This window comes from Monopterus albus, unplaced genomic scaffold, assembly GCF_001952655.1.
Source record: "Monopterus albus unplaced genomic scaffold, M_albus_1.0 scaffold277.1, whole genome shotgun sequence".
NCBI lineage: Eukaryota > Metazoa > Chordata > Actinopteri > Synbranchiformes > Synbranchidae > Monopterus > Monopterus albus.
Genome location: NW_018128157.1, coordinates 184,437 through 210,616, shown reverse-complemented (window position 1 = coordinate 210,616; position 26,180 = coordinate 184,437). Strand labels below are relative to the sequence as shown.

Below are 26,180 nucleotides of genomic sequence, written 5' to 3'. Positions count from 1 at the left end.
GGTCATGTACAGTTACCGCGGTTACAGCCGTCCGATCACTGTCATGTACAGTTACCGCGGTTACAGCCCTCCGATCACTGTCATGTAGTTATCGCGGTTACAGCCGTCCGATCACTGTCATGTACAGTTATCGCGGTTACAGCCGTCCGATCACTGTCATGTACAGTTACCGCAGTTACAGCCGTCCGATCACTGTCATGTACAGTTACCGCGGTTACAGCCGTCCGATCACTGTCATGTACGTTTACCGTTGTATCAGCCCCATCCATCTTTGTGTACATTTGCTGCGGTTACAGCCGTCTTTCATCACCATGGTCACAGATGTTGACATGCTGACACACAGTGACCAGATGACTTTCTGCGGTGACAACAGACCATTTCTCCTCAGTGTAATCCAGTTCTCAGTATAAACTGTGACCTGCTCTCTCTCTGCTCACCGTGCATTAACACTAGCAGCTAATCGTTCTGAAGCCAGCATGCACTTATCATGAGAGGAGGAGTTAGATGGTGGTACAGCGTAATGATGTTTCTTTAATGAAGATATAGTAGGTGGACTTGCTCATTCCTTTTTGGCCGACGGTAACTTTATCATTACGTCCACATCCGCAGCACTTGATACAGTTAGGTTAGCTGAACTGTTATGAAGGTCGACCTGCTGCCCGCATGTCCTCCTAGTTTGTCTCTGTCGGTTGTTGCTGCTTCTTGTCCGTTTCTCAGTGGACTGTATGCGTCTGTCTGTCACGTTATTGTAAATGTAATTTACATTTCACATTTTCACACTGCAGTGGTTTCAAACCGTCCCTCAACCCCAGAGGAGCCACAGTTACAGAACAAAGACACTTTAGTTCTTGACGTGTTTTTCTGTGGTGTGATATTTGCTTCAGTTTTGGTTCCACATCCTCTCGCTCTGCTCCCACTCGACATGGTGACCATTAAACAAAGCACAGTGTCCCATCTCTGCTAAAACTCCACGACACCAAAGCAGCTTTGCTTTTGAGTTGTGACAGTGGGTTCGTGTCAGACTCTGGGCCCGGCGTGTGCGTGATGGAGGGTTTGGCTGAGCTGAACTCCGCTGCTCTGCTATTATAGACTCTGTAAAGTCTGTGTTTAACAGTGAGTCAGCATCTTATTATTCACTCCACGTCTTTATGTCAGGTCATCTCAGAAAGCCTTTGTTTAGAGCCAGAGAGAGCTTTGCCATCCCTGTCGCTTCAGACTTTCAGAGCCAGTTGGATGTTGTTTTCTTCACAGGAAGGATCTCATAGAAACGTACGTTTATTTTTATTGTAGATTATTTTAATCCAGCGAACCAGGAGAAACAATTGTACTGATATCAAAAATATGAGCAGTCCCTCAGCTGAAGGCCCAAGTGAGTGAGCCATAGTTATTTATTGATAAATCACTTATGGATGAGTCAATCAAATGATCGTCAGTCAGTCAGAGCTTAACTATCAGCAATCAGTAATCAGCTGTTCACATCAAGCATTTAGTCATGAAGCAGGTCAGCACCAGAACTAACCGTCAGAATAATACATCTGGAATAAAATCCAAAGAGAATCTCAGGAAGAACAGTAAGATGGGAAAACCATCCTGTTTGATCCCACCCACAGTTCCAGTGGTTCTGTTCATTCCCGTCCCCGCTGTCCTGTCACTGGTGCTTGCAAAATGACTTTAAGGTTGAACTGATCATGTAAGTAGTTGCAGGACACTCTGTTTGTTGAGCTTATTGTGGCAGCTCTGAGTTATCTCCAGAGCTGCTCTTAATGAAATTCATGAGTGACATGTCCTAGTTATGAGAGAATGAGTTCATAAATACAAGATCTAACCTGTCTTCATCTTGTATGTGCGAGACTAGACCAGCGTTAGCTTTAGCACAGGGCCGACTTGCTCTCATACAGGGAGTTAAAATCACTTCCAGTTTTCAGGTGCTGACTCTTGTTTTTCCAGGACTAAGAAATCAGTTGTTTGTGATTGGCTCCCAGTGTTTAAGACAAACTCCCTGAGCACATGAAGGCAATCAAACATCTCACGGATGAAATGAAAACACTGAAACTGCTGCTGCGAGCCGCTGTGCCTCAGCCTGGAGGAGTTCACCCTTCTCTGTTTTGGCTGTGGTTTGCTCCCTTGACTGGGTGTGGACGCACTCGATTCACATTCATTTCACATTGTTTCCAGTGAAAAACAAATCAATCTGCAGCGAAAACAAAGTCATGAAATGAAAAGCAGAAGCACATGGAAACTGCAGGATCCTCCTTTTTTGTTTTGTCCACTACTGTTACTATTACTACTTTGACTTCTCCCTCTTCTTTTTCTTTTCACTTTTCCTCACAGGTGTCCAGTTACTTTTGAACCATTGCAGTTGTCCACGCAGTGTAGAAATGTCCTCACAACCACTGTACTGAACTAAGACTTTAATGTTTCCACACAACCCTAGACAGAGTTTTTTTTTTTAATCAGGGAAATTCCAGATGGATTCATCGAGCCAGAGTTTCAGAGACAGGATGGAAAGAAAGACCTCCCACCCTGTCAGAAAACTAGAGGAAAACTCGCAGAAATCTTTTCAGTAAGTTCTCCTCCCCCTCCTCTTTGTCGTTCATGTGGAGCTTTTCCATCTGGCGTCTCTTGTGACCTCTGACCTGCTTTCACTCAGTTTAGGAACTGAAGTGTACAGATGCTCCTATAGTGTCTGAATAACGTCATTATCACTATTCCTTTAGCTGTGTCAAGAGCCCACGTAGACTTACTGAACTGACATACAAACCACTGCATATGTAGGAAACAAAGGCAAAGCAAAGGAGGCTGCTGATCTCACTCCACAGTATTTTGTGCTTTAATGTTTTCCATGTAGTTCTCATGTAGACTCTATGAGAATGACGATCACTTTTATTGGCCCGGTATGTTACACACATGAGGGGTTTGTCTCCGGGTCAGAACCGAGGCAGCCTTCACACACTGATGGTGGCCCTGCCCAGGCAGGCCGCCGCTCTACGACGTAGTCCTTAAACCCTCATGTAATGAAGCAGAAGAAAACGGACACTTATTGTTCATCAGACATAGACTTTCTCTGTACATCAGCTCCTGTGTGAAGTCACTGAAGATGTGATTTAAAGGAGTGAAATGGACTCTTATGTTTTTACTAAATAGAATTTTGCTTTAGTTTTAAATAGTTTTTATCCATTTTTATTAAAATTAAACAGACATTCAGGTTAGATTATGAATTTTAAAATATAAAATATTAAAAATGAATGAAACAAGCACTTTACAGTAATAAATAAGTAAAAGAACAAAGATTTAAAAACAGATAAAATGGTCAGTAAAAATAAGTTAATGCTGTGGGTGAACTGGGTCCAGTAAAGGTTTTGTTGGAAAGTTGTAAGTATATTTTTACAAGTTATAAGAAAGTGTATATTGTCAGTCCTCAAACTAAAATATAACACTTTAGCTCATTGTGTATTATTTGCACACACCTTGTTTTGATCACATATTATTTAACGAAATCCCAGAAGTTGAACTCGTAGAAACTGCAGCTATTTTTGTGTTATGCTCACTACAAATTCAAGTAAATAGTGCTGAGGTTTACTGAAGTGCAGACACAAACTTCCAGGAAGACAAGAGGAGACAAAGAGAGGAAGAGGGGAAGGAGCGGACCAAGAGGAGGAGGAGCAACGTCCAGGGTCAAACTGGGGAGGAAACTCAATCCTCCTCCCTTTCTGTGGAGGAAAATAACTCAGCTGATGGGCAAGAAGCTCCGACTGAAAGGAGAAAGGAAGAAAGTTGAGCTGTGAAGCTGTGAGGAGAGAAGCCGGCTGAGATTTTTAAAGTGAGGAAAAAAGAAAGAAGAGGAGGAGGAGGAGGAGGAGGGAGCTGACAGAGCAGTGAGGAGGAGAAGTCAATCAGGTGGCGGAGGACAAACAGAGGGACTAGGGAGGAGGAGGCGCTGCAGCTACTGCTGCCGGAGGATTTCCACCAGAGGAAACTCTGAGACTCTGAATGAAACACAGCCAAGGGAAAGGTGGGGTCAGTAGAACTTATTAGAGTCCTGGTGTGATGTCATCAGACCAACGTTTTGATGATGTTGTCCTGCTGCCATTGGTAGCGCCTCCTCTCTGATCAGACATGTCATTGTGGATATCGTTTGACTGGTGGCTGCTGTTGGCCACTGGCATCACAGGCTTGGTTTGAGAGTGGGCAGGGCTAGGTTGTCATGGCGATCTACATGCTGTGCTGTGGGGGCGGGGCTCTGGAGGACAGGTACCTGTACGCCCCGCCCTACCCAGCCGTGTACAGGTGAGTAGTTTCTTCAGAGCTACATTTGAGAAAGCTCTGAATTCAGTTTCTCAGCCAGAGGTTTATGGTTTAAGGCTTAAGTTTCATTTGAATGTTTTTCTTTTGCACTTCAGAAAGTGATTTAAATCAAACTTGTTTGTCAGGAGACAATTGTTAGGCAGCTGATCTACTCATAGCTAGCCATGACTTAACAGTTTTTAAATGGGTTAGTTCCTCCACCAGTTGTGTTTTCGCAGTAGTTTTGTGCGGCTGGTTGTAGCACAGGTCGTAAATCTGCATGTTGGTGGGTGGAACATGAGCCGAACTAAAATCTCAAAGTACAAATCAAATGCATTTTTCCTAGAGGTCACTTTGTTTTTAATAAGTTCTTTGATGATGTAAAAAGATGTACATTTTGAATCATTTGCCAGCTGAGATCGGCCGTCTGAATCCGGTTGCTAAATCCAAGATGGCAGCTGCTGTGTTCGCAATATTTTGGCTTCACTTTTGCACAGTAGAGGGAAGTGGTGATGGCCTTGTTCCTATAGTCTGTGTCCTTCCTGTGCAGTGTGTCCCCCCCCCCGATGAGCCTCAGCCCAGTGCTCCCTCTCTGTTCGCTCTGTGTTTGGTCTCCACCACCTCCTCTGGCTCTGGAGCTGCTAAACGCTCCACTGTTATGCTATGTCTGCCGCGTGCTGCTGACTGGGTCGTGGACAGCGGCTGTTTAGAGCATCTCCTCTGAAAAGGCCCAGAACCTCGTTATGAGAGCCGAGAGGGTGGAGCAGAACGATGGAGCTGTTCAGACCCTAAATGAGCTGAGACTCACTGTGAAGCTGCACGTTCAGCTGATCGGTCTCTGCAGGTTCATCACTACCACACACACCTGAGCAACAGACACTAGTTCACTGCGATTTATATCGTGGTATCGATTCCACATTGATTGCAGCGGCTTTAAGGAGGAGAACTGGGACAAAGCTGTAATGTGTTCATGGAGGAATCAGATGAGGCACTGTTAGACCAGATGTGACCTCTGGACCCTCCTGATGGAGGATGTGTTTTTGGATCTGGTTTAGTGTTGAACTGCCTGAACCTGTAGATGTGACTCAGCAGTACCTCGGCTCCAAGGCGCCGCTCTGCATCACTTCAAACAGAATTCATCATGAACCTTCTAGTGTTGTGTTTTTAGCGAGTCCAGATGTTTGTGCTGAGTTAAAGCCACTGCAGGTGGAGGATCTCCTCTTGTTGAGTTTGGGGGAAGGTTGCTGTTTGAACCTTGTGGTCTCAGTTTGGATGGATGAAAACTGACAGACACACCCTGGAAAATGACAATCTGTGCCTCGTAGTCTTTCTTATGTCTTTCTCTGCATTTGTTCCTCCTTTCCTGTCGTTCATTTCTTTTTAAGACTCTGTTCCTTCTCTTTCTTGTTTTCTCATTGACCAGTGGATCAAACCGAGTTCAGCCAGCGCTGTGTGTTGTAAATGTATTAACAGAAGCAGCAGCTGGCAAACTCCCTGACTGAATTTGCCTGTTCAGTCTGTCGACACAGCCCCAGGGGCTACTGGGTAAGAAAACTCCAACAAACAAGAATTTCCTGGCGTCCTGCTGAGTGAAGTTCCCCAGCTGCTGGTGAAGCGGTTATTTCTGTCCTGGATGAATGGGTTGTGTTGGTGGAGGAAAGACTCACCGACGGAAACATCCGCCCTCACATTCACTCCGCCTGCCGTCGTCTGGACACCCCAGTGCAACAGTCCTCTGTGGCTTCCCTGCCTTTGAAGGGCTTTCATCGGATTTTCCTTGAACCAGGAACAGAATCGGTGCCGTCGCCCGTGAGCGCTGTGGTTGTTCATGTTTCTGATGTCTGCAGTGGGAAACAAAGGAGATGCTCATCGTGGGATGTAGTGCACGTAACAGCAGTGGACAAGCTTTTACTCTGCTGGGCAGCTCAGAGGTGCAGAGAGGTGTGCTCAGCTGCACAAGATGTCGTCATAATTCTTTTGACGTACAGAGGGACCAGAGTCCACCAGGGGATAAAAGGCCTCCGGTAAAAAAGAAAAACAAAATACATGAACAGTAACATTACTGGCAGTACACGGGGAAGAACGTCCCGCTTCAGACATGTCTTACAATATGAGTGATAACACAACTACATGTCACATGGAGCCACGGGCCGCCGTGGTTCAAGGTCAGAGTGGGTCAATCTTTAAGGGTTGGCGGTTCGATTCCCAGTTTTCCTGGTCCACGTGACAAAGTGTTCGTGGGCAAGACGCTGAACCCCAAGTTGCTCCCAGTGGCCAAGCCCAGCACCTGGACCCAGTAGCTCTGCCCCAACTACATACATGAGAGGGTCAGAATATTAGGAACACCTCTGAAAATAATTCAGTCCAGTACGGCGCCACCTTTAACCATGAGCTCAATAATAAACATATAATTGAATTTATACATTTATAACAGTTTCACCAAAAACTGAAACATTGAGCTTCATAAACACAGATGTGAAGGCGGAGGTGTTGCACTGAAGTGCATACAGCTGTACAGGTGCACCTAGTAAAGTGGACGGTGAGTGTCTGCATCCGGTGCCGTGATAATAATGGGAAGAGTATCCCACTGTTGTATAAAATGTCCAAAGGAGCTGTTTCTTCAGGTATGATGCAGTTTGCCCTTGCCACACTTCTTGTGCTTTGATTTTTGTTCTGACCTTAGCTGAGTGACTGGTGGAGGGGCTGTGCTGTGCAGCACCAGCAGTGGACAGCAGCACCTAGTCGTTCCTCAGCGCCAACTTTATTCTGTAATCATGATGAAGAAAACACCCCACTTAGAATAAACCTTCCCAGAGAGATGTGACTGGTCCACTGAAGGGAAGTGGATGTGATCCACACTGTGGTTCAACCACTTCCCACTTTCTGACTCTCATTCACAACTCTGACTTCATTTCCTCTTCCCGCTCCGGTTTGTTTTTAGTTTCAGAAAGTTGGACGGAGAGCTGGCTGATGGAGAACGGACACATTTCAACAACAGATAGGTACGTTCAATTAAAAGTCATTCTCCTCCACTCAGGTGAAGTGAGGCTAAAGGAAGGAGTATTGATCCCTGAGGGTCGACGTAATGGGCTGCAGCGTGTGAGGTTGTACAGTGGACAGTAACCACATCTGCTGCAACAGGTTCACACAGAAACAAATGAATAAAAAGTGTCAGTTATGTCAGGTTTAGTAAATGAATTCCAGTGTTATGTGGTTGGATTGGGATCATTTGCACTGAGCTGGTTGTTTTGTTCAGTATATCTAAGGACCTCTGTGCGAAGCCCATGTGGTGTCAGTGTGAATGCTAACAAAACAACTGGTTTTATTTGTTCTAATGAGGAGTTGACTGCACCTGTCAACAACCAGATGTAGGCCTGGAGCCTCATGTCAGTTTGCTGACTCTGCACTATGATCAGTCATGCTGCACTGGCTGCTAGCACGTCCTGTTTGCACTGTAACCATGGAAACGGCAGTAAACTGAGTGACTGCTGAGACAGAGGAAAAGTTTGTTTGTGATACAAGACCTGAAGTTACGCTGATGTCAGTTTGTTCCTCAGGTTAAACAGTGTTTGGATCAACAGGCCTTTACGGGTGTACTCATTGTCAGCCCAGGCCACCTGCCTCACATGTGGACACACACTCGCTCATTTATCTGTCTCTGTGTTTGTGTTGGAGCTGGTTTCTGGTGCGTTCCTGGTCTCAGAGTCAAAGTGGGTTTTGATTCCTGTTAGTGCACACATTCAGTGAGAAAGAAATACACAGTGACGAGTGTCTGAATTCAGATTCCCTCATCTTTTAGAGGTGCGGCTGTTGTTGGGAGGACGATACATGCCTTTGTATCCACCTGTTAATGCAGGACAAAACCTCTGTGAGAAGAGACTATTAAAGTGTTTTTGTCGGAAAGGATTAGAATCAAACACAAAGAGGCACAAAACGGCAGTTGAGCCCTGAAGGCAACAGGAATGAGCTTTTGACTACAGAGTCACCGGCTCAGTCCTGGGCTAAACCTGGACAGGGCGGCTGAAAAAGCAGCACGTGCCCTTCGCTCATCAGAAGTGGCGCTGTTGACCAAGGCCCCTAATCCCGACCGCTCCGGTGGCCGTAGGTCAGACTGTGGTGCTACAGTGCAAGTGTGAGCAAAAAGGAAGGTGTTGTCTCACCGAATACACAAAAGTATAAAAACACTGCTAGCTAAAAGAACTAAGAGAAGCCATAGAGACCCACAACAGATGGTCACAAAGGTTCTCAAGATGACCACAAAGATAAAGAGACATAATCTGTGGTGGACTGTGTCCCTCTGAATCTGGGGTCTCCTCCTGTGCAGAAACAGTGGGGGCTTTTTACACATTGTGTTCAGGCGCCTGTGGTCTGTGCTCATGGTTTGAGCACGTTTGTTACAGAGCTACTGGTAAGAGATACATATATATTTATTGGTATTATTTCCTGTTAGAATAGTTATTCATTTATTATACAGAATAAACCATATAACTGTTAATAATATACAGTTTGTAAATTCCAAGAACCAGTAGGCTACTCTGCTCTTTATTTTTATTAGTCTTGTTCCTAATGCCCCCTCCTCCTTCATATCGGTATGGACCTGTGGAGAACCCTGGTAGCTTGTACTGATAAACCACAATAATGAAACAGACGTCCTCCCTGAGTAAAACCTGTGTTCATGTCAGCTTCAGTTTGACGAGGAGTTCTGACAACGGGAACCAAACATCAAGCAGAACCACAAACGGATCTGAAAGGCCTACGTTTATGTTTGTGCAGGGAGCGTCCGGTCAACTGCCTCCCTGAGCTGCTGTACCCGCAGGCTGATGTGGTTGGGCGTCTGGCGCTGGGTAGCAGTGACGATGCACTGCCCAACGGCACAAAGGCCGACCTGCAGGCCGCCAAACGCCTCGCCAAGCGCCTGTACAACCTGGACGGCTTCAGGAAATCTGATGTCGCCCGACACCTCAGCAAGAAGTCAGTGTTTGTCTTTGCAGCCTGTGTCCTGTTTAAGCTTCTTGTCCATTTACCACTGCATGTCTGTTTCTGCAGTAATGAGTTCAGTCAGATGGTCGCTGAGGAATACCTCAGTAACTTCAACTTCATGGGCCTGACCATTGACCAGGCGCTCAGGTCAGTTCTCTTCTTTTCTACTTAACATACAAAATAAAGTCAATTAAACTCAGTGGACTGCAACAAAGAGCTAAACCTGCACCACGTCCACAGAGAGGAGTTCCTGACGTGGTATCGGAAATGTTTCAAATCTTAACTGTTTCAAATTCATCCTCACAGCTTGTAGGTGTATGTTAAAATGTTGTATTAATGGCTCAGCAGCACTAAAACTACTAGTTGATTAGTAGGTAAATAATTCCAGTCGCTTCTGCTTTGCTGTTTTTTTTTGTCACTTCCTGCACAGATGTTTCACATTAAAGCTACTGTACCTAAAGTCTGTTCAGCATCGAGGGGCTCATGGGATGCAAAACAAAACACCATGGGGGGGGGGGGGGGGGGACAGGCGTGGGGGGGGAGGGGTCAGTGCCTTGCCCAAGGACACTTCAACATGTGGACTGCAGGCACCGGGATTCGAACCTTCAGCCTTCCAGTTGGGAGACGACTACCGCACTGTCATCTACCCCTACCAAAACAAAGAGGTTAGCTTTAGATGCTAACACATCCAGAAGGAAGAAGACCACATCTGGATCCAGTCTGAGTCCTCTGGCTGCTTTTAACCCTCTCCATGTCAAACAGCCAAACCCATGTTAACCCTGGTTGTTGCTCTTTCTTTGTCCCACTCTCTCTGTGCTAAAGACGCCACCTCTTCACTCTGGGAGCTGCTGGTTCAGACTTTTAGCTGCCCAGAGCTCCTCCATGGCTGTTTGACATGACTACTGTGTGTTCTGTTCTAACAGTTACAGTCTGCAGATGGTAATTTATCATGATTTTCCTGACCTGATGCCAAAACTTTCAAATATACACAATATCAGGTTGTCAGATCACCACAGAATTTAGGGGGGGGGTGTAGCTGAGAGACACTGTGTCCTGTCTCACTGTCACTGGGGTTAGCAGACAGTGTGGAAAATCTGAGTTAATGGTCCTTGCAAGCTTTCCAGGAAAGGAAGTGTCGCTGCACAGTAGCTTACCAGATAAAGAAACAGCTGAACAGAAAACATGGTCAGGTAGAAAACAGAAATAAAGACCTGTCTGCACATGATTGGAGAGTTTACAGACCCTGTAACAAAACCACTGATAAGTTAACAGATGAACTGCTGTTTGCTCAGGATGTTTCTGAGACACTTTGCTCTGGTGGGAGAAACTCAGGAGAGGGAGAGAGTCCTCACTCACTTCTCCAGGAGATACCGGCAGTGCAACGCTGAGAGTCCCACCACGGAAGGTAGAGCACCTGTCTACCTGCTTCACCATCTGACTGTCTGGCCATTTAAAGTATCTCTTTACCTGTCTGTCTGCAGCATCGTGATTTTAACTCTGTGTGGTGCTCTTGTTTCTCCCTCACCTGTCCCTCTCCCTCACCTGTCTCTCTCTCACACCTGTCTCTCTCTCTCTCCCACCTAATCATCTCTCACCTGTCTCTCTCCCTCACCTGTCTCTCTCTCACACCTGTCTCTCTCTCTCTCCCACCTAATCATCTCTCACCTGTCTCTCTCCCTCACCTGTCTCTCTCTCACACCTGTCTCTCTCTCTCTCCCACCTAATCATCTCTCACCTGTCTCTCTCCCTCACCTGTCTCTCTCTCACACCTGTCTCTCTCTCTCTCCCACCTAATCATCTCTCACCTGTCTCTCTCCCTCACCTGTCTCTCTCTCACACCTGTCTCTCTCTCTCTCCCACCTAATCATCTCTCACCTGTCTCTCTCCCTCACCTGTCTCTCTCTCACACCTGTCTCTCTCTCTCTCCCACCTAATCATCTCTCACCTGTCTCTCTCCCTCACCTGTCTCTCTCTCACACCTGTCTCTCTCTCTCTCCCACCTAATCATCTCTCACCTGTCTCTCTCCCTCACCTGTCTCTCTCTCACACCTGTCTCTCTCTCTCTCCCACCTAATCATCTCTCACCTGTCTCTCTCCCTCACCTGTCTCTCTCTCACACCTGTCTCTCTCTCTCTCCCACCTAATCATCTCTCACCTGTCTCTCTCCCTCACCTGTCTCTCTCTCACACCTGTCTCTCTCTCTCTCCCACCTAATCATCTCTCACCTGTCTCTCTCCCTCACCTGTCTCTCTCTCACACCTGTCTCTCTCTCTCTCCCACCTAATCATCTCTCACCTGTCTCTCTCCCTCACCTGTCTCTCTCTCACACCTGTCTCTCTCTCTCTCCCACCTAATCATCTCTCACCTGTCTCTCTCCCTCACCTGTCTCTCTCTCACACCTGTCTCTCTCTCTCTCCCACCTAATCATCTCTCACCTGTCTCTCTCCCTCACCTGTCTCTCTCTCACACCTGTCTCTCTCTCTCTCCCACCTAATCATCTCTCACCTGTCTCTCTCCCTCACCTGTCTCTCTCTCACACCTGTCTCTCTCTCTCTCCCACCTAATCATCTCTCACCTGTCTCTCTCCCTCACCTGTCTCTCTCTCACACCTGTCTCTCTCTCTCTCCCACCTAATCATCTCTCACCTGTCTCTCTCCCTCACCTGTCTCTCTCTCACACCTGTCTCTCTCTCTCTCCCACCTAATCATCTCTCACCTGTCTCTCTCCCTCACCTGTCTCTCTCTCACACCTGTCTCTCTCTCTCTCCCACCTAATCATCTCTCACCTGTCTCTCTCCCTCACCTGTCTCTCTCTCACACCTGTCTCTCTCCCTCCCCTGTCTCTCTCCCTCACCTGTCTCCCTCATCTGTCTCTGTCTCCCACCTGTCTCTGTCTCCCACCTGTCTGTCCCTCACCTGTCTCTCACCTGTCTCTCCTTCACCTTTCTTTCTCTCCCACCTGTCTCTCTCCCACCTGTCTCTCCCCTACTTGTCTCTCTCACCTGTCTTCCTCATCTCTCTCTCTCACCTGTCTCTCCCTCACCATTCTCTCTCACACCTGTCTCTCTCACACCTGTCTCTCTCTCTCTCTCACCTAATCATCTCTCACCTGTCTCTCTCCCTCACCTGTCTCTCTCCCTCACCTGTGTCTCTCCCTCACCTAATCATCTCTCACCTGTCCCTCTCCCTCACCTGTCTCTCTCTCTCACCTAACCATCTCTCACCTGTCCCTCTCCCTCACCTGTCCCTCTCCCTCACCTGTCCCTCTCCCTCACCTGTCTCTCTCCCTCACCTGCCCCTCTCACCTGTCTGTCTCTCACCTGTCTCTCCCTCACTTGTCTCCCTCATTTGTCTGTCTCTCACCTGTCTCTCTCATCTGTCTCTGTCTCCCACCTGTCTCTCCCCCACCTGTCTCCCTCATCTGTCTCTCTCACCTGTCTGTCCCTCACCTAACCATCTCTCACCTGTTTTTCCTTCACCTGTCTTTCTCTCTCACCTGTCTCTCTCTCTCTCCCCTGTCCCTCTCTCACCTGTCTCTCTCTCTCTCACCTGTCTCTCTCTCCCCCACCTGTCTCCCTCATCTGTCTCTCTCACCTGTCTGTCTCTCACCTGTTTCTCCTTCACCTGTCTTTCTCTCTCACCTGTCTCTCTCTCACCTGTTTCTCCTTCACTTTTCTTTCTCTCTCACCTGTCTCTCTCTCTCTCACCTGTCCCTCTCTCACCTGTCCCTCTCTCACCTGTCTCTCTGTCAGACAGCATCCACACTCTGATCTGTGCCGTCATGCTGCTGAACACCGACCTTCATGGGAACGTGAGTCTGAGTCTAGACCTGTGCTCTGTCCCCGACATTTATACCGTAGCATACTGTGTACGCCAGTGCTGTGTTGTACATTATACACACAACATTTGGAGTATTAGATGTGCTAGTATATACTACAGTATATTATAACTTGCATTATACGGTTTTAGTAGTATTTTGTTTTTGTTACTAGTTTATTAAATACTGCTATCATAATTAGTGTTGATATTAATATATTTATTATGTTATATTCTTATGCTATACTATTATTCATGTTTTACATTGAGTATAGCTACAAGCCACATCTGTGCTTTGTGTTATCGTTACTCTTTATTCTGTTGCTACATATCTTTCTTAGCTGATTTGTGTAGCTACACACTACGAACCTGAGTATGTGTGGCACCACAGTTTCCTTCAGGATCAAGAAGAGAGAAGTAAAACAACAAAATAATCATCAGAAGTTGTATCTTAGCTTCAGTCTGTTTCTGTTTCAGTCAGGCTTGAAGACAGAATTCACTTTGTAATATTTTTATAGTATAACCTCTGTGAAATCATGTACCTGGCGGAAACCAGGCGAGACATTTTTACACTGAGAAGAACGTGTGTTTGTGTAGAACGTGGGGAAGAGGATGTCATGCAGTCAGTTCATCTCCAACCTGGAAGGTCTCAACGATGGAAAAGACTTCCCCAAAGATCTGCTCAAGGTACAACAGTTACACAACACAGTTACACAAAGCACATACACTATCGCTATCACACATGCTGGTCTTTCTCATTGACCTAATGCATCCCCTAGCCCCTGACCCTAATCTGAATCCTAAATCCACATCTGAGCCCTCACACAGACTTTAGGTGGCGAGTGGACAAGAGGGAGCCCCACTTCTGTGTCAGTGCCGATTTCCTCATGATATGCTGCTCTCGTCCACTGACACAGGCCACTCCCTGGTGGCGGAGACTGCGTAATAACAATAATAATAATAGTAATGCTGCACTTTATCTGTGGAACACCTTTCTAAAACTGGGCTTTACAAAGTGCTTTAAATGCTTCACCAGTTATAAAAAGAAAAGAGTAAAACGGTGAGCACATGTCAAACAGTAACAACAGCATTTACAGGAGAATAAAAACAGAAATGCGAGAGAGTTGACAGGAGTGTTTCAGAGGTGTGACAGACTCGGCCTGATCTCCTCAGGAGCTCTGGCTGCAAACGCCCCATCTCCTTTGTTTATTAGTCCAGACCCAGGAACAGCCAGCATGCTAAATGGATGGGAAGGTACTTAGTGGTTTTCTGCCATATCGGGATCAAAGCGCTTTACAGATTCGCCCATTCACACACTCGCACACCGCACTTGGCGGCCAAGCTGCCGTGCAGGGCTCTACCTGGCCACCAGGAGCAACTTTGGGGTTCAGTGTCTTGCCCAAGGACAATTCGACGTGTTGCCTGCAGAGGACGGAAATTGAACCGCCAACCCTGCAATCAGGGGTCAACCCATTGTACCCCTGAGCACCTCAGGGAATGGGCCTGGTGTTGGTACCAGGTCGGCTCAAGGCCCTGCTCTTGTAGCCGACGTCACACATTATGATTGGCTGAACGCTGGGAAGTGTGTGATGATGATGATGATTGGTGCATGGGTGCCATGTGATTACGCTCACTGTGAACTTGGCACTACTAATCTCTCACATCATATTAGGAACGTGGAAGGTAGGATTGACGTGAGAAACTAGTAGCTGAGCTGGCCTGGGTAATGCAAGCTGAGCGACAGCTAGCCAGCTAGCTTGATGTGTTACGAGCATCACAGTGATGTGAGAAATTAGCAGTAATATAAAGAATACAGAGCAGAAAGACCAGGCAGTCGCATTCGATTCCCAGCAGCACATCCCACTAAAACAGAAGTAGTATTTCTGTGCTGCGGGACCAACGTGTCACAGCTGTGGTGTCCACACAACCACAGGAGGACTCAGGGATCCGTGGTTTGTCAGAGGAGCGGAGGTGCATCAGTTCTCTTCTCGTCACCCTCGGGCTACACAAGCGTGTGTCTCACTTCTCCCACTGCTGTTTCCGCCTCAGCCTCCAAGAGATCGACATCAGTCTGCCTCACCTCTTCACCGCCATCATCGCCACCATGTCTGTGTTAATGTGTGTGTTTGTCTGTGGTTCGATGCTGCCGGGTGGTGATGCAGCCGTGAGTGTGTGGGCGGCAGCACCAGCTCTGACTGGGAGGAAGAAACATAGTCAGTGCAGAATATTTATAACTGAATGCACAAGGTATACCCAGTGAGAGCGCTCTTCATACCTTCATCAGGCTTTCATTCCAAAAACTAAATCTTCTTGAGTTTTTATTGTCACCGGAGACTTTGTTGCAATATAACAAGAATAATTTTAATATCACAGAAAATCAGGTCATTATTTCTGATACAGGTGCGTACAGAGTGAAATGGCGTTCCCTGGCGACTGTGGTGCAGTGGGTAGAGCAGTCGCCTCCCAACCGGAGGGGTGGAGGTTCGAATCTCAGTGCTTACAGTCCGCGTGTCGAAGTGTCCTTGGGCAAGACACTGAACCCCCTGTTACCCCGATGGTTAGAGCCATCGGTTGAGGTGGTGCCGCAGATGGCTGCCTCGGTTCTGTACCGGAAACAAATTCCTTGTGTGTAACATACTTGGCCAATAGAGGTGATTATCCTTATCCTCACCTTTTCTCTGACTTGTGGGCGTACGGCCCTCAGCTTTGCCCCATTCGAACCATAATATTCAATATATTATTCTTCTGAAAAACATAAAACCATCATTGTTCACGTAACAGTTCTGTTCAGTTTATATGTTCTCCATGTTCACTGCGTTTTCGTTAAAAAAACAAAACCCACGTTCGAATATCTGCGTTGTGCATAGTTCAGTTAGTGAGTGAGCCTATCACCGCAACGATTATTGGAAACCTACACGTCTGTGTGCACAGCCAGCCAATCACATGCTTTGGTCAGGGTGACTGACAGATATTTTAGCCAATGAAATTACGGCCATACAGAGTTACATGGGTTTGGTCCCTCAGAACACACACGGTGTTTCTGAAGTCTCCTATAAGCACCTTCGTTTCCTTCACTTGTGTCTTAGTCTGGCCCACGTAAGATGCAAGGAAACCACGAAGAGTTGAGGAAAATGTTATTAATCAAAAGAGGCGTCCCTTCCTCTTCATCTGAAGCATCCAATCAGCAGCTGATTTCTGATAAAGGGGCATGTCAGTCCATAAAATAAGTCCATGAAGGTTTCTCTCATGTGTCCTCGCTCATTGCTCCTCCTGCAGCTCCTCGCTGCTCAGCTATATGCTCCGTTATAAGAGACTTGGAATGTGGCTCACATTTCAGTTACATCTGTGCATATGTGGCACTTTAGGGGCTCAGCGGTGTTCACACCGGAGCCGGGTACATGGCCCTGAGACACATGAACGGAAAGTAGCGACAGAACAAGGTCAGAGCTGAGCGTTCAGGCTGGGATGTGGACGCAGCCTGACTGAGCAGAACAAACCGTGTCCTCATGCAGTAGGGCCTTAGCTTTGTGCAGCAGTGCAGCTGATTTTGTTCAGTGACGTTTGTTGAATCTGCAGCTTGAGTCGTCTGCAAAAGCACGTTAACAAAATGGACTGAGTGTGAGCTGCCGCGTCCTCTGAGAGCCTGTAACTCACCTGATGAATCATTTGCCAGCCTGCAGTCTGTGTGGACGTGTTGGTGGCAGCTCCGTTCAGACTCTTCTGAGTTGGTTTGGCTTCAGTTTCTAAATTTAACATTTTCCCCCCCGGCTTGTTTTATTTTATTCTCTGTGTGGACATGAAACATTATTGATCGCTGAAGAGAAACCGGGTCACTGCAGCAGAAAATTACACAGCTGGGAAACAGGCAGCCAATCAGGAAACAGAAACCGTTTCTGAAGAACAGCTGCATCGGCACCGCAATGAAATACAGATGCAAAAAAAGGAAGAACAGTATTAAATGTTTGTAAAAGCAAAAATGCAAAGTATATATGAGATTTAAAAATGTAAATGAGCTGATACGAATTTAAATATTAAAGTACCTGAAGTTTAAACAAATATTAAACCTTTAATTCAAATGTGCAACAACTGAATATATAGAACGTAGAAACAGGTCAACGTGTAAAATGTTCAGTAATGTATATATGAATTAAAATATTTCAAATCCCGTAGATTAAATTCTAACAAAATATTAATTGTTTGACATAAAGAATATTAAAATATATCACATTTTAAAATGCATTAAATCATATAAATAACAGCCTAAATGTTGACAATCAATTAAAATATAAAATCTGCAGTACTAAAATACATTAAATATAACCATTTTAAACATATAAGAAATTCAAAAACAAACAACCTTCACACATTAAATATTAAAATACGTAAAATTGTGAAAACATTGAATATAAAACGAGTTGCACAGAGTAGGATACACCCACACTACACAGTTCCAGACACACAACTCAAGAACTTAACTTAACAATCCCTTTGTCTCCTCATGATAAACATAGAAATAATAAATAAAAAGCAGATGTGAACAGCTGTGCAGTATAGTGCATATATCACATCCAGGACACACGTCCAGTTCAGAATGAGTTACAGTAGATAAATATAAAATGCTGACATGTTTTACATTTAACTTGAGGTCGTCTGTGTCGTTTTTGCTTGTGAACGTGATAAACAGGTAAAAATGTGAATTTTCTTGCCCAGCTTAGATTCAGCTCTGTGAATCCTCCATGATGGACAGCTCCACAGAGAGCAGGGGGTGGGCTGAAACTCCCATCCCTGCCCTCTGATTGGCTGCTGCAGCTGAGAGAAAATGCGCATTGAGATAGTGACTGAGAGCGAGAGAGGAGGGGAGTGTGAGCAACAGTTCGGAGTGTGGCAGAGAGAAGCGGGAGGAGAGGAATAAACGAAGAGGAGGAGGAGCTCAGCTGACAGAGGAGTTCTCCTGCAGGAGGAAGACGACAGCAAGCCACAGAGCAGCAGAAGAAAGTGGAGGACGAAGATGTGATGAGGAGGAAGGAGGGATTCTTTCTTTTCTGTTCATCAGGACAAACTCTCCACTCTTTCACCTCCACCTCCATCCCTCCATCATCCCTCCCTGAGCAGTAGGGGCTGGAGGAAGCTGACGTCAATTTTGGGGTGCTCTCTCTCTCTCTCTGTATGTGTGGGCGTGCTTGCTCGCCCCTGCCTCCCTGCTTTTCTCCTCGTTTTGCGTCTGCTGGATGTTTTGGGATGTGAGAGCGAGCTGCTAGCGCCGCTGAAGCATCTCCTCCATCACATAGCTTTATTTGCAGACCGGGGATTCTCCTCCAGCGGCACCACCTCTGCTGCTGCATCAGGAGCTTCAACAGCAAACTGACTGACATTCTGGAAAATCAGCAGCAGAAGAAGATCCAACTTGTGGTCTGGGGGTTGAGCGGACTAACTGTGGATGGGTTCGACCGTGACACGCGTTTGCGCCAACACTCAGCCCATGTTCGTTAATTTGCTGTAATATAAAATCTGACATCTCCACGTTTCTGTTTTTGTGGCAGATTGGAACTTGGCCTGAGACATTAGGTTTTATAATTAATAATAATTTCTGTAGGTCATTTCTCTGTTCCTTCTTCTCTTCATTTTAAATCTTGTTACCATTTCTTCTTCTTTTGTAGAGTGATTATTGATACCTGTAAGAAAAACAGTGAACACTTATTTTTAAACCCTAATTTGAACAATATTTTATGTATAAATGCATAAATAAATTGCTCTCAATGTAGAGATTGTCTTTTGAGGGACAGTACGTAATAAATCTTAATTTAAACCACAGGCGGTGTTAATGTGCATGAAGGTGCCTAAATAGGAGCTTTTTCAACAAAAACCAATTCACACTAATATAAAGTCAGATAGTTTTTATTGCCCAGTAAAATTCTGTTTATTCTAAAACTTATTTTTGTGACAAATTTGAACTCTGACTTAATTTGCTTCTTTTCCCTGTTTCATTTCTTTGTAAATCCAATTTTATAAAAGTTGTTCATCGTAAGATAAAATGGTTTTATTTTGTAGCGTGATTAACCGACTAATACCAGATAAATAATGAAAACGATTGTTATTTACACCTAACTGTAACTGTATTTTGCTCCCAAACCCCAGAACTAGACGTACGGCTGTAAGGATCTTTATATTTTATCAACATGCTGAATGTTTTTAAAGGGGCTGAAACCAAACGTCCTGCAGCAGTTTAGTCTAAACACGTTGAATTGTAGGTGAATCGTGCAGCAGAGTCTGTCCACAGCGTCCAAGCAGCGTCTCTCTATCTGTGCCGTTCCGCCTCCACATACCTGAGCGGCCTGCAGGATGATGAGCTGCTGAGCCCTGATGTACAGTGGATAGAGCCGGCGCCGTAGTGGTGCGGCCTGAGCGCCACTGAGGACGCCGCCGCTCCAGTCCAGGTTCTGCTTCATCATCAGCCTCACGTTTCCTGCTGGGGTTCATGGTGTCAATGTGCTGAAAACCCATGTTGTCAAGGGGAGTTTTGTCTGTTCACGTGAAGCTGATACTTTGTAGAACTCTGGACTAAACGGACGAACTAAGCATCGGGTTGGAGTTTCTGCCACACTCTCCTGAAAGACTTATTATTGTGCTGAAATAAGGCAAAGGTGCTGGATGTGGACCACGGTGGACCACAAAGAGTTGGTTGTTGTGTCGTGTGGACCACCAGCTGTTGAGGGTTTTCTCCATCCCTGAATCACCTGTTTTTACCTTGAAGGCTCTTAAACACAAACTAAATCCTCCTTTGGACTCTGAACTTGTCACGATGATCGGCGTCAACAGCATCCACTCGACAGGCCGAATGCGATCTCGGTCGCTCTGCTCAGTCCGGAGCGGGCGGGATTCAAGGGACTCCGACCCATTCAGGTATCCCAGAACCCCCCGCTCCCGCTCCCTCAAACCGCTGGCCTTTCCAGACCTGCTGGGAAAAACCCAGGATGGGCAGCAGCACCCGCAGAGCCGCAAGAAGAAGGTAGAGCCCGGGAACACACACGCTGGGTTTCAGGTTTAAGTCAGCCACACTTCACAGGCATCCATTTTTATTTAGGGTTTACTTTTGGACCACAAGACGAAACTAGACCAGCACATACTGCATATCCAAATATACAGTCAGGGAAAATATTATTTGAACCCCAGCTGATTTTGTAAGTTTGCCCACTAACAAAGAAATGGTTTTGCACATATCTTGGGGGATTTTGACCCACTCCTCTTTGCAGATCCTCCCCAAGTCATTAATGTTTTGTGGCTGATGTTTGGCAACTCAAACCTTCAGCTCCCTCCACAGATTTTCTATGGGATTAAGGTCTGGAGACTGACCCATCCATCCTCCCTTTGATGCGGTGCAATTGTCCTGTCCCCTTGGCAGAAAAACAACCCCAAAGCATAATGTTTCCACCTCCATATTTGACGGTGGGGACGGTGTTTTTGGAGTCGTAGGCAGCATTCCTCCTCCTCCAAACATGGCGAGTTGAGGTGATGCCAAAGAGCTCGATTGTCTTATCTGACCACAACCCTTTCACCCAGTCAGCTCTTTCTTTACCTGGAGACCTGGATGACCAGTGTTTTAGACTGGGAAAAGGACCTTAAAACAGGTGGATCCTGGTTTGTTTTTTTAAGCTTGTGTTTTGCTGCTCTTCGGCTATTTTCAGGTTTGTGGGTCGTTTCAAATCTCGCAAGGAGCGGGAGGCTGAGCTAGGTGCAAAAGCCAAGGAGTTTACCAATGTCTACATCAAGAACTTTGGGGATGATATGGATGACGATCGACTGAAGGAGCTTTTTGACAAATATGGTAAAACAGGACCAGATTCATGTATATTACTTGAAGTCCTGATGTGGTCTAGCTCTGCTGTCTCGCATCCACTTACCTGACCTTTAATCTTTGCAGGTAAAACACTCAGTGTAAAAGTAATGACAGACCCCACTGGCAAATCCAGGGGCTTTGGATTTGTTAGTTATGAAAAGCATGAGGACGCTAACAAGGTACTTGAAGATGTGGAAATATGTTAAATATATCTTTACGCGTTAGAAATTTCCTCTGATATTTCTGGCTTCATCCAAAGGCTGTAGAGGACATGAATGGCACTGAACTCAATGGTAAGACTGTGTTTGTGGGCCGGGCTCAGAAGAAGATGGCTTTCCTCACTGTATAATGTTTTGTGTCTGATTTCGGCCACGTTGTCTTCACTTCGGCTCATTTTGTCGTTATTGTATATTTTTGTAGTTGCTGTCTCTGAAGTCTTTTCTGTCTCGTCTGTTTCTTTGTACTTGTTTTGAATCTGTATTTTCTTGTTTTGGGGCTTCTGAATTTCCAACAGAGCTTAAAAGTCCCTTCACAGTTCTCTGGCCTGAGGCCCCCCGAGGCCCCCCGAGGCCCCTGGCCTGTGTCCAGTGAGGCTGTTCACTAATCCATTCATGTCATTTCATCCTGGAAAGCACAGGAAAAAAAACCTTCTTCAAAAATGATTATTGTTTAAAATCTATAGTTTAGTCGAGCACCAAACCTGGTCGTGTACCTCGCAGGGTTTTCGTAGGGGGTGGTGGTGATTTCCAAAAAAGGAAACACCGCTTATTTCTTTATCAAGCTGCAGTCGGTAAAACGTACCACCCTCTGCACAGATGTTTCACATTTAAAGCCTCGACAGTATAATGTTTCCCATTTCTCTGGGGTGAGACTTTTATTTTGACACATCTGCAGGATGTTTATTAACCAGCGACCGAAAAAAACTGCTAAGTGGATTTCTGTTAAAAAGAGACGCTGAGAGCAGCTCTCTTCATTAACTACTCCATATTTACATTTTTATACAGAGCCTTATTTTATTGTTGGCTTTGGTTCCAGATTTTATGGTGTAAACGTAAAAGTGATTTTTCAGTTTAATATTTTTGGTTTCACCACAAAGGTTTTCATTTGTTGATAATTTCAATCACTTCTGGTCTACTCTTTTGTTTTTGTCCCTGTTGATAAAGCCAACCTCTTATTGTGAAAAGGGAGTGGAGCTCGGTGACTTATTTTGTGTGTCATCCGTTGTGTATCATCTCAACTGGGTAATTTTCTGTCATCCGATCAGATTCTTCTTCATTGTTTCTGGCCGTGATTTCTTCAGCAGCACTACTGTGTTCATTCACCGTTTATGTCCCAGTGATTCTGCTGTGACGTGACCCTCAGATAAACAGACACACACAGCATTGTCTACCTAACACACATTTCTCTTTGTGTGTCTGCAGACTCTCTACAGCTCCATCAAGAACGAGAAGCTTCAGTGGACCATGTGAGTCCTCTCCTCCGGTTTCTAGTGGTTTAACACTCGGCATGGACGAACATCTGAAGTGTGTGTTTGATGCCGTTTGCAGTGTGTGTGTTTGTACTGTGTGTTAGTGTGTGTCCTTGCTGCCTCTGTTTCCATGGTAACATTCCCTGCTTCTTCTTCTGTGACTGTAATTACAGGTCAGCATCCCAACGCCCATGCTTGACTGTGGACATACACTTGTGCAGGCGTTTAGCATCTGTCCTCCCTCATGTTCAGCCTCTTGGTTTTTTTTAACTCCTCAGCTCTTCTTCTGTTCCACAGCCATCTCATTTCCGCACTTTAGTCTTGTCATTTCAAACTCTTTCTCCTCTTCATCTTATTTTCTCTCGGACTGCTGGATCAAACCAAACTCAGCTCAGAGCCCAGGCCCAGCCTGAATCTAGATTGGGATTCTGGATCCATTTTCTCTCATTTTGATGAAAACCAACAAGATGTGTAGCATTTAGACACTTTGTCCCCCATCTCCAGCTGGTAGTGAGTGATTGAAGAAGAAACACAGGAACACACACTTGAGATGCTCCTACATGCTGAGTGATACACAAGTAGAGACCAGTAATAATAAGACAATAACACCAACTCGGGTTTAAAAGGACAAAACAGCTGTAGCCAATGAGCTAGTTCTTCTATAAGTGGAGGGAAAGCCATGTGCACAGTTTCACTGATTCCTCTTGTCTTCCTCTGAAGCGACGAGGAGGAGCTGACGAAGTCCGAGTTGGAGGTGGCTGACGTCCGAACACACTCAGCCACCCACACCACGAAACGGTTTGGCAGCGGAGGAAACCCGCTGGTGGGCGTCGCCCAGCAGACCGACTGCGAGCTCTACAAGAGTGGCTTCCTGGTCCGCAAAGTCCATGCCGACCCCGATGGAAAGAGAAGTACGTGTCTCAGAGATTCTTCTTCTTCTTTTGTAATTCAATATTTATAGATTTTTTTTTTTTTTTAACATAATAGAACAACACAAGAACTGATAAAACGTGAAGTGAACTGTACCCACCTCCCGCCCCACCTTCTGTGTGGATGTAAATGGTAAATGAGAAAGAGCTCGGTCAAGAGGGTCCATGAGACTGCAGTGAAAAGTCTCTTACTGAGCTTAGAATGTCCACCTCAGCGGTTTCAGGCCAGCAGCCGAAACCTCCTGATATAGAACCTTATACCGTGCCTGTGCCAAAAGAATCCAGGACTGAGCTAGTCCGGCTAGCTGTACTTGAACAGTCACTTTGGGAAGTTAAAGTTCAGAAGAGCTGGGTCCATCAGGAAGTTCACCTTTGTCAACGTAGAGGTAGTTTGTATTGTTCCCTGTCAAAAGCATTGTACCTTTGGATGGTCTCCTACAGTACCACGTGTACCAAGGTGCCCAGTGTGCTCGGAGAACAAAGTCTACAGTCTGGGCTGGGGCTCGAAGCCATCTGGTATCTGCTGGGGTGCCACATACCCCCTGTGGCAGAACTTAAAAAGAATAAATGGGTGATAGAGTCACATGAGGCTGGTCTGCGATTTGACCAAGCCTTGTCCCAGTTTATCTTCCTGTCAAGGCTGGCCACAGCCCTTTCCCACTCGTGGATCCCTGTGATTGACCCCTTGGAGTACGATACGGGATTGTTGTACATCAAAGATGCAGTGTGTTTTTGTGCTGGCCAAGTCCATATGACCAGCAGGTGGTTGAGAGGTTTAGTGCCCCCACTGGACTTTAGGGTACTTAAGGCAGATCTGAGTCTGAAATACATGAACAGTGTGTGTTTATCAGTGCCAAACCTTGCAGACAGTTTTCAGGTGTCCATCCCGTTGAGGTCACCCAGGACCCTAATTCCTTTCTCCGCCCAGTCGCCCCGGATAAAGAGTTTACCGCCTGAGGCTAAATTGAAATTTCTCCAAATTGGGGAGGGCCCGTGTGTGGGTTTTCCATTATATATGAGACAGGTGCTGTTGTTGCAGTATTACTTCTGGTAGCAGGCTGCTGTGATGAGCCCTTCCCCAGTTCTCTGCTACTAGACTGTGGTTTGGATCAACTGAGAAAACAAAGAGACGCTGTCACGCTGTCATTTAAGTCCCTTTTAAGCAACTCTCCAAAAAGACATGACATATTAATCTGAACAGATTAGTGCAAAGCTCGGCGTCTCCTGGACCACAAACTCCACCTTCTCTAACAGAGTGTAACTGTTCAATATGTTTAGTAGAGATGGATAATATCCCATGATGCCTTGTGTCTCACAGCACCGCGGGGTAAGAGGGGGTGGAAGTCTTTCTACGCCATGCTGAAGGGTCTGGTGCTCTACCTGCAGAAGGTAAACCCTCTGAACTCTGTTTCCCAGCAGCCCTGCCGTTTCCTTCTCTGTTTTTGACTGTGTGACCTACATCAGGCACAACTGATCTGGTTGCATCCGAATGTTTTTTTGTCGTTCTCCTGTAAAATCTGACTCAGTTCTGCAGCCGTGTGTGTGATTTTACATCCTGCAGATTCACTGATGTGCACGTCTTCCTGATGGCACCGGCAGAAGAACTTTTTAAAGGCCTCATGTTCATTTCTACTTTGAATACTCACAGATACTGTATTTTTTTAGGAACACGTTGATGCTTTGAGACAAATTCCAGGCACAGAATGGCTGCATATTGATCGAGTTATCGATTTATTATGAAAAGTGTTTCACAGCGTTGTCGCCATGACAAACTGACCGCTCAGGTTTTAATGACGTCCTTTCCATCTGAAAACATGTTTTTATGTTGTATTAACATATTTATTCATTTTAGTAGTTCCATTTTAACAAGAGCCTTTTCTTGTTATAACAATATATCACTTTATTTTGTAAAATAAAAAGATTAAACCAGTAAACTTCATCATTATAACGACATCTTTTTAAAACAGGAAACTCTTCTTGTTGTTTCAAAAACCAAAGAATCAGTGATGGATTCACACAGTTCGGTTTTGTCTAACAGCGTTTTGAGATAGAACAGCTGAAGTGATGTTATAACAACGAAAGATTTAGATTGTAAACTAAAACCTTTGCACATTGTAGTCATGAGAAAAGAGTCTCTGTCTGGATGCTGTAATGGTGCAACACGCTTTACATATACATCCACATGTTTCAGTAGAGATGTGATCGACCGGAACACGTGGATGGTCAGAAATCACTGATCATAAACCTGTCGTGATCTGGCAGGACGAGTACCGGTCGGAGCGTGAGCTGACGGAGGAGGACGTAAAGAACGCTGTGTCCGTCCATCACTCACTGGCCATGAGAGCGGCCGATTACAGCAAGAGGCCCAACGTCTTCTACCTGAGGACGGCCGACTGGAGAGTCTTCCTCTTCCAGGCGCCGTAAGACCCCCGCCCCTCATACCTGTTTTAGTCTGTACATCCACAGCAGGGCAGGGCGCAGTCAATCTGCTGCACATCAGGGATTGCTGAGGCTCTGTTTGTCGACACAACCTGCATCAGCATGTCTCATGCTTCCCACTGATCAGTGTGTTTGTGTCCATGGAGGGTAAACCTGCCCAGCACAGGAGGAAACACTGGATCACAGAGCAGACAGGCCTGACTCTGAGCAGGAGCAATGGAATCAGTTAGCCTAACATGAGCAGGTGTGGCAGGTTGGATGCAGGCAGAGGATTAACCGCCACCATCCTGGCTCCTCATATAGATGGCTGCCCCATGAGCAGAGCCAGTTGCCTGCAGGAGCTGGAGACTGAAGCTCCAGCCACCTCCTCCACATGGCACACACCTGTCTGCATGCACGCACACACCTGTCACCCCTCAGGCTGAGCATCA

The 26,180-nt window shown here is 46.0% G+C and overlaps 1 protein-coding gene and 1 long non-coding RNA gene across 2 annotated transcripts in view; both read left to right on the top strand.

The window, feature by feature from the left end:
- The window catches only part of psda (pleckstrin and Sec7 domain containing a), a 45,361-nt gene that overhangs the window by 13,114 nt on the left and 6,067 nt on the right, over nucleotides 1–26,180 (top strand). The window contains exons 8-16 of the mRNA XM_020622261.1: nucleotides 9,058–9,255; nucleotides 9,331–9,411; nucleotides 10,557–10,669; nucleotides 13,016–13,074; nucleotides 13,677–13,766; nucleotides 22,335–22,378; nucleotides 23,102–23,292; nucleotides 24,629–24,699; nucleotides 25,573–25,730. Of these exons, the coding sequence (XP_020477917.1) occupies nucleotides 9,058–9,255; nucleotides 9,331–9,411; nucleotides 10,557–10,669; nucleotides 13,016–13,074; nucleotides 13,677–13,766; nucleotides 22,335–22,378; nucleotides 23,102–23,292; nucleotides 24,629–24,699; nucleotides 25,573–25,730 (1,005 nt within the window). The remainder of the gene's footprint in view (nucleotides 1–9,057; nucleotides 9,256–9,330; nucleotides 9,412–10,556; nucleotides 10,670–13,015; nucleotides 13,075–13,676; nucleotides 13,767–22,334; nucleotides 22,379–23,101; nucleotides 23,293–24,628; nucleotides 24,700–25,572; nucleotides 25,731–26,180) is intronic.
- LOC109972986 (uncharacterized) lies at nucleotides 20,665–21,245 on the top strand. Its single transcript, XR_002276766.1, has 3 exons — nucleotides 20,665–20,901; nucleotides 20,998–21,092; nucleotides 21,173–21,245. It is a non-coding gene; the product is annotated as an uncharacterized LOC109972986 (long non-coding RNA).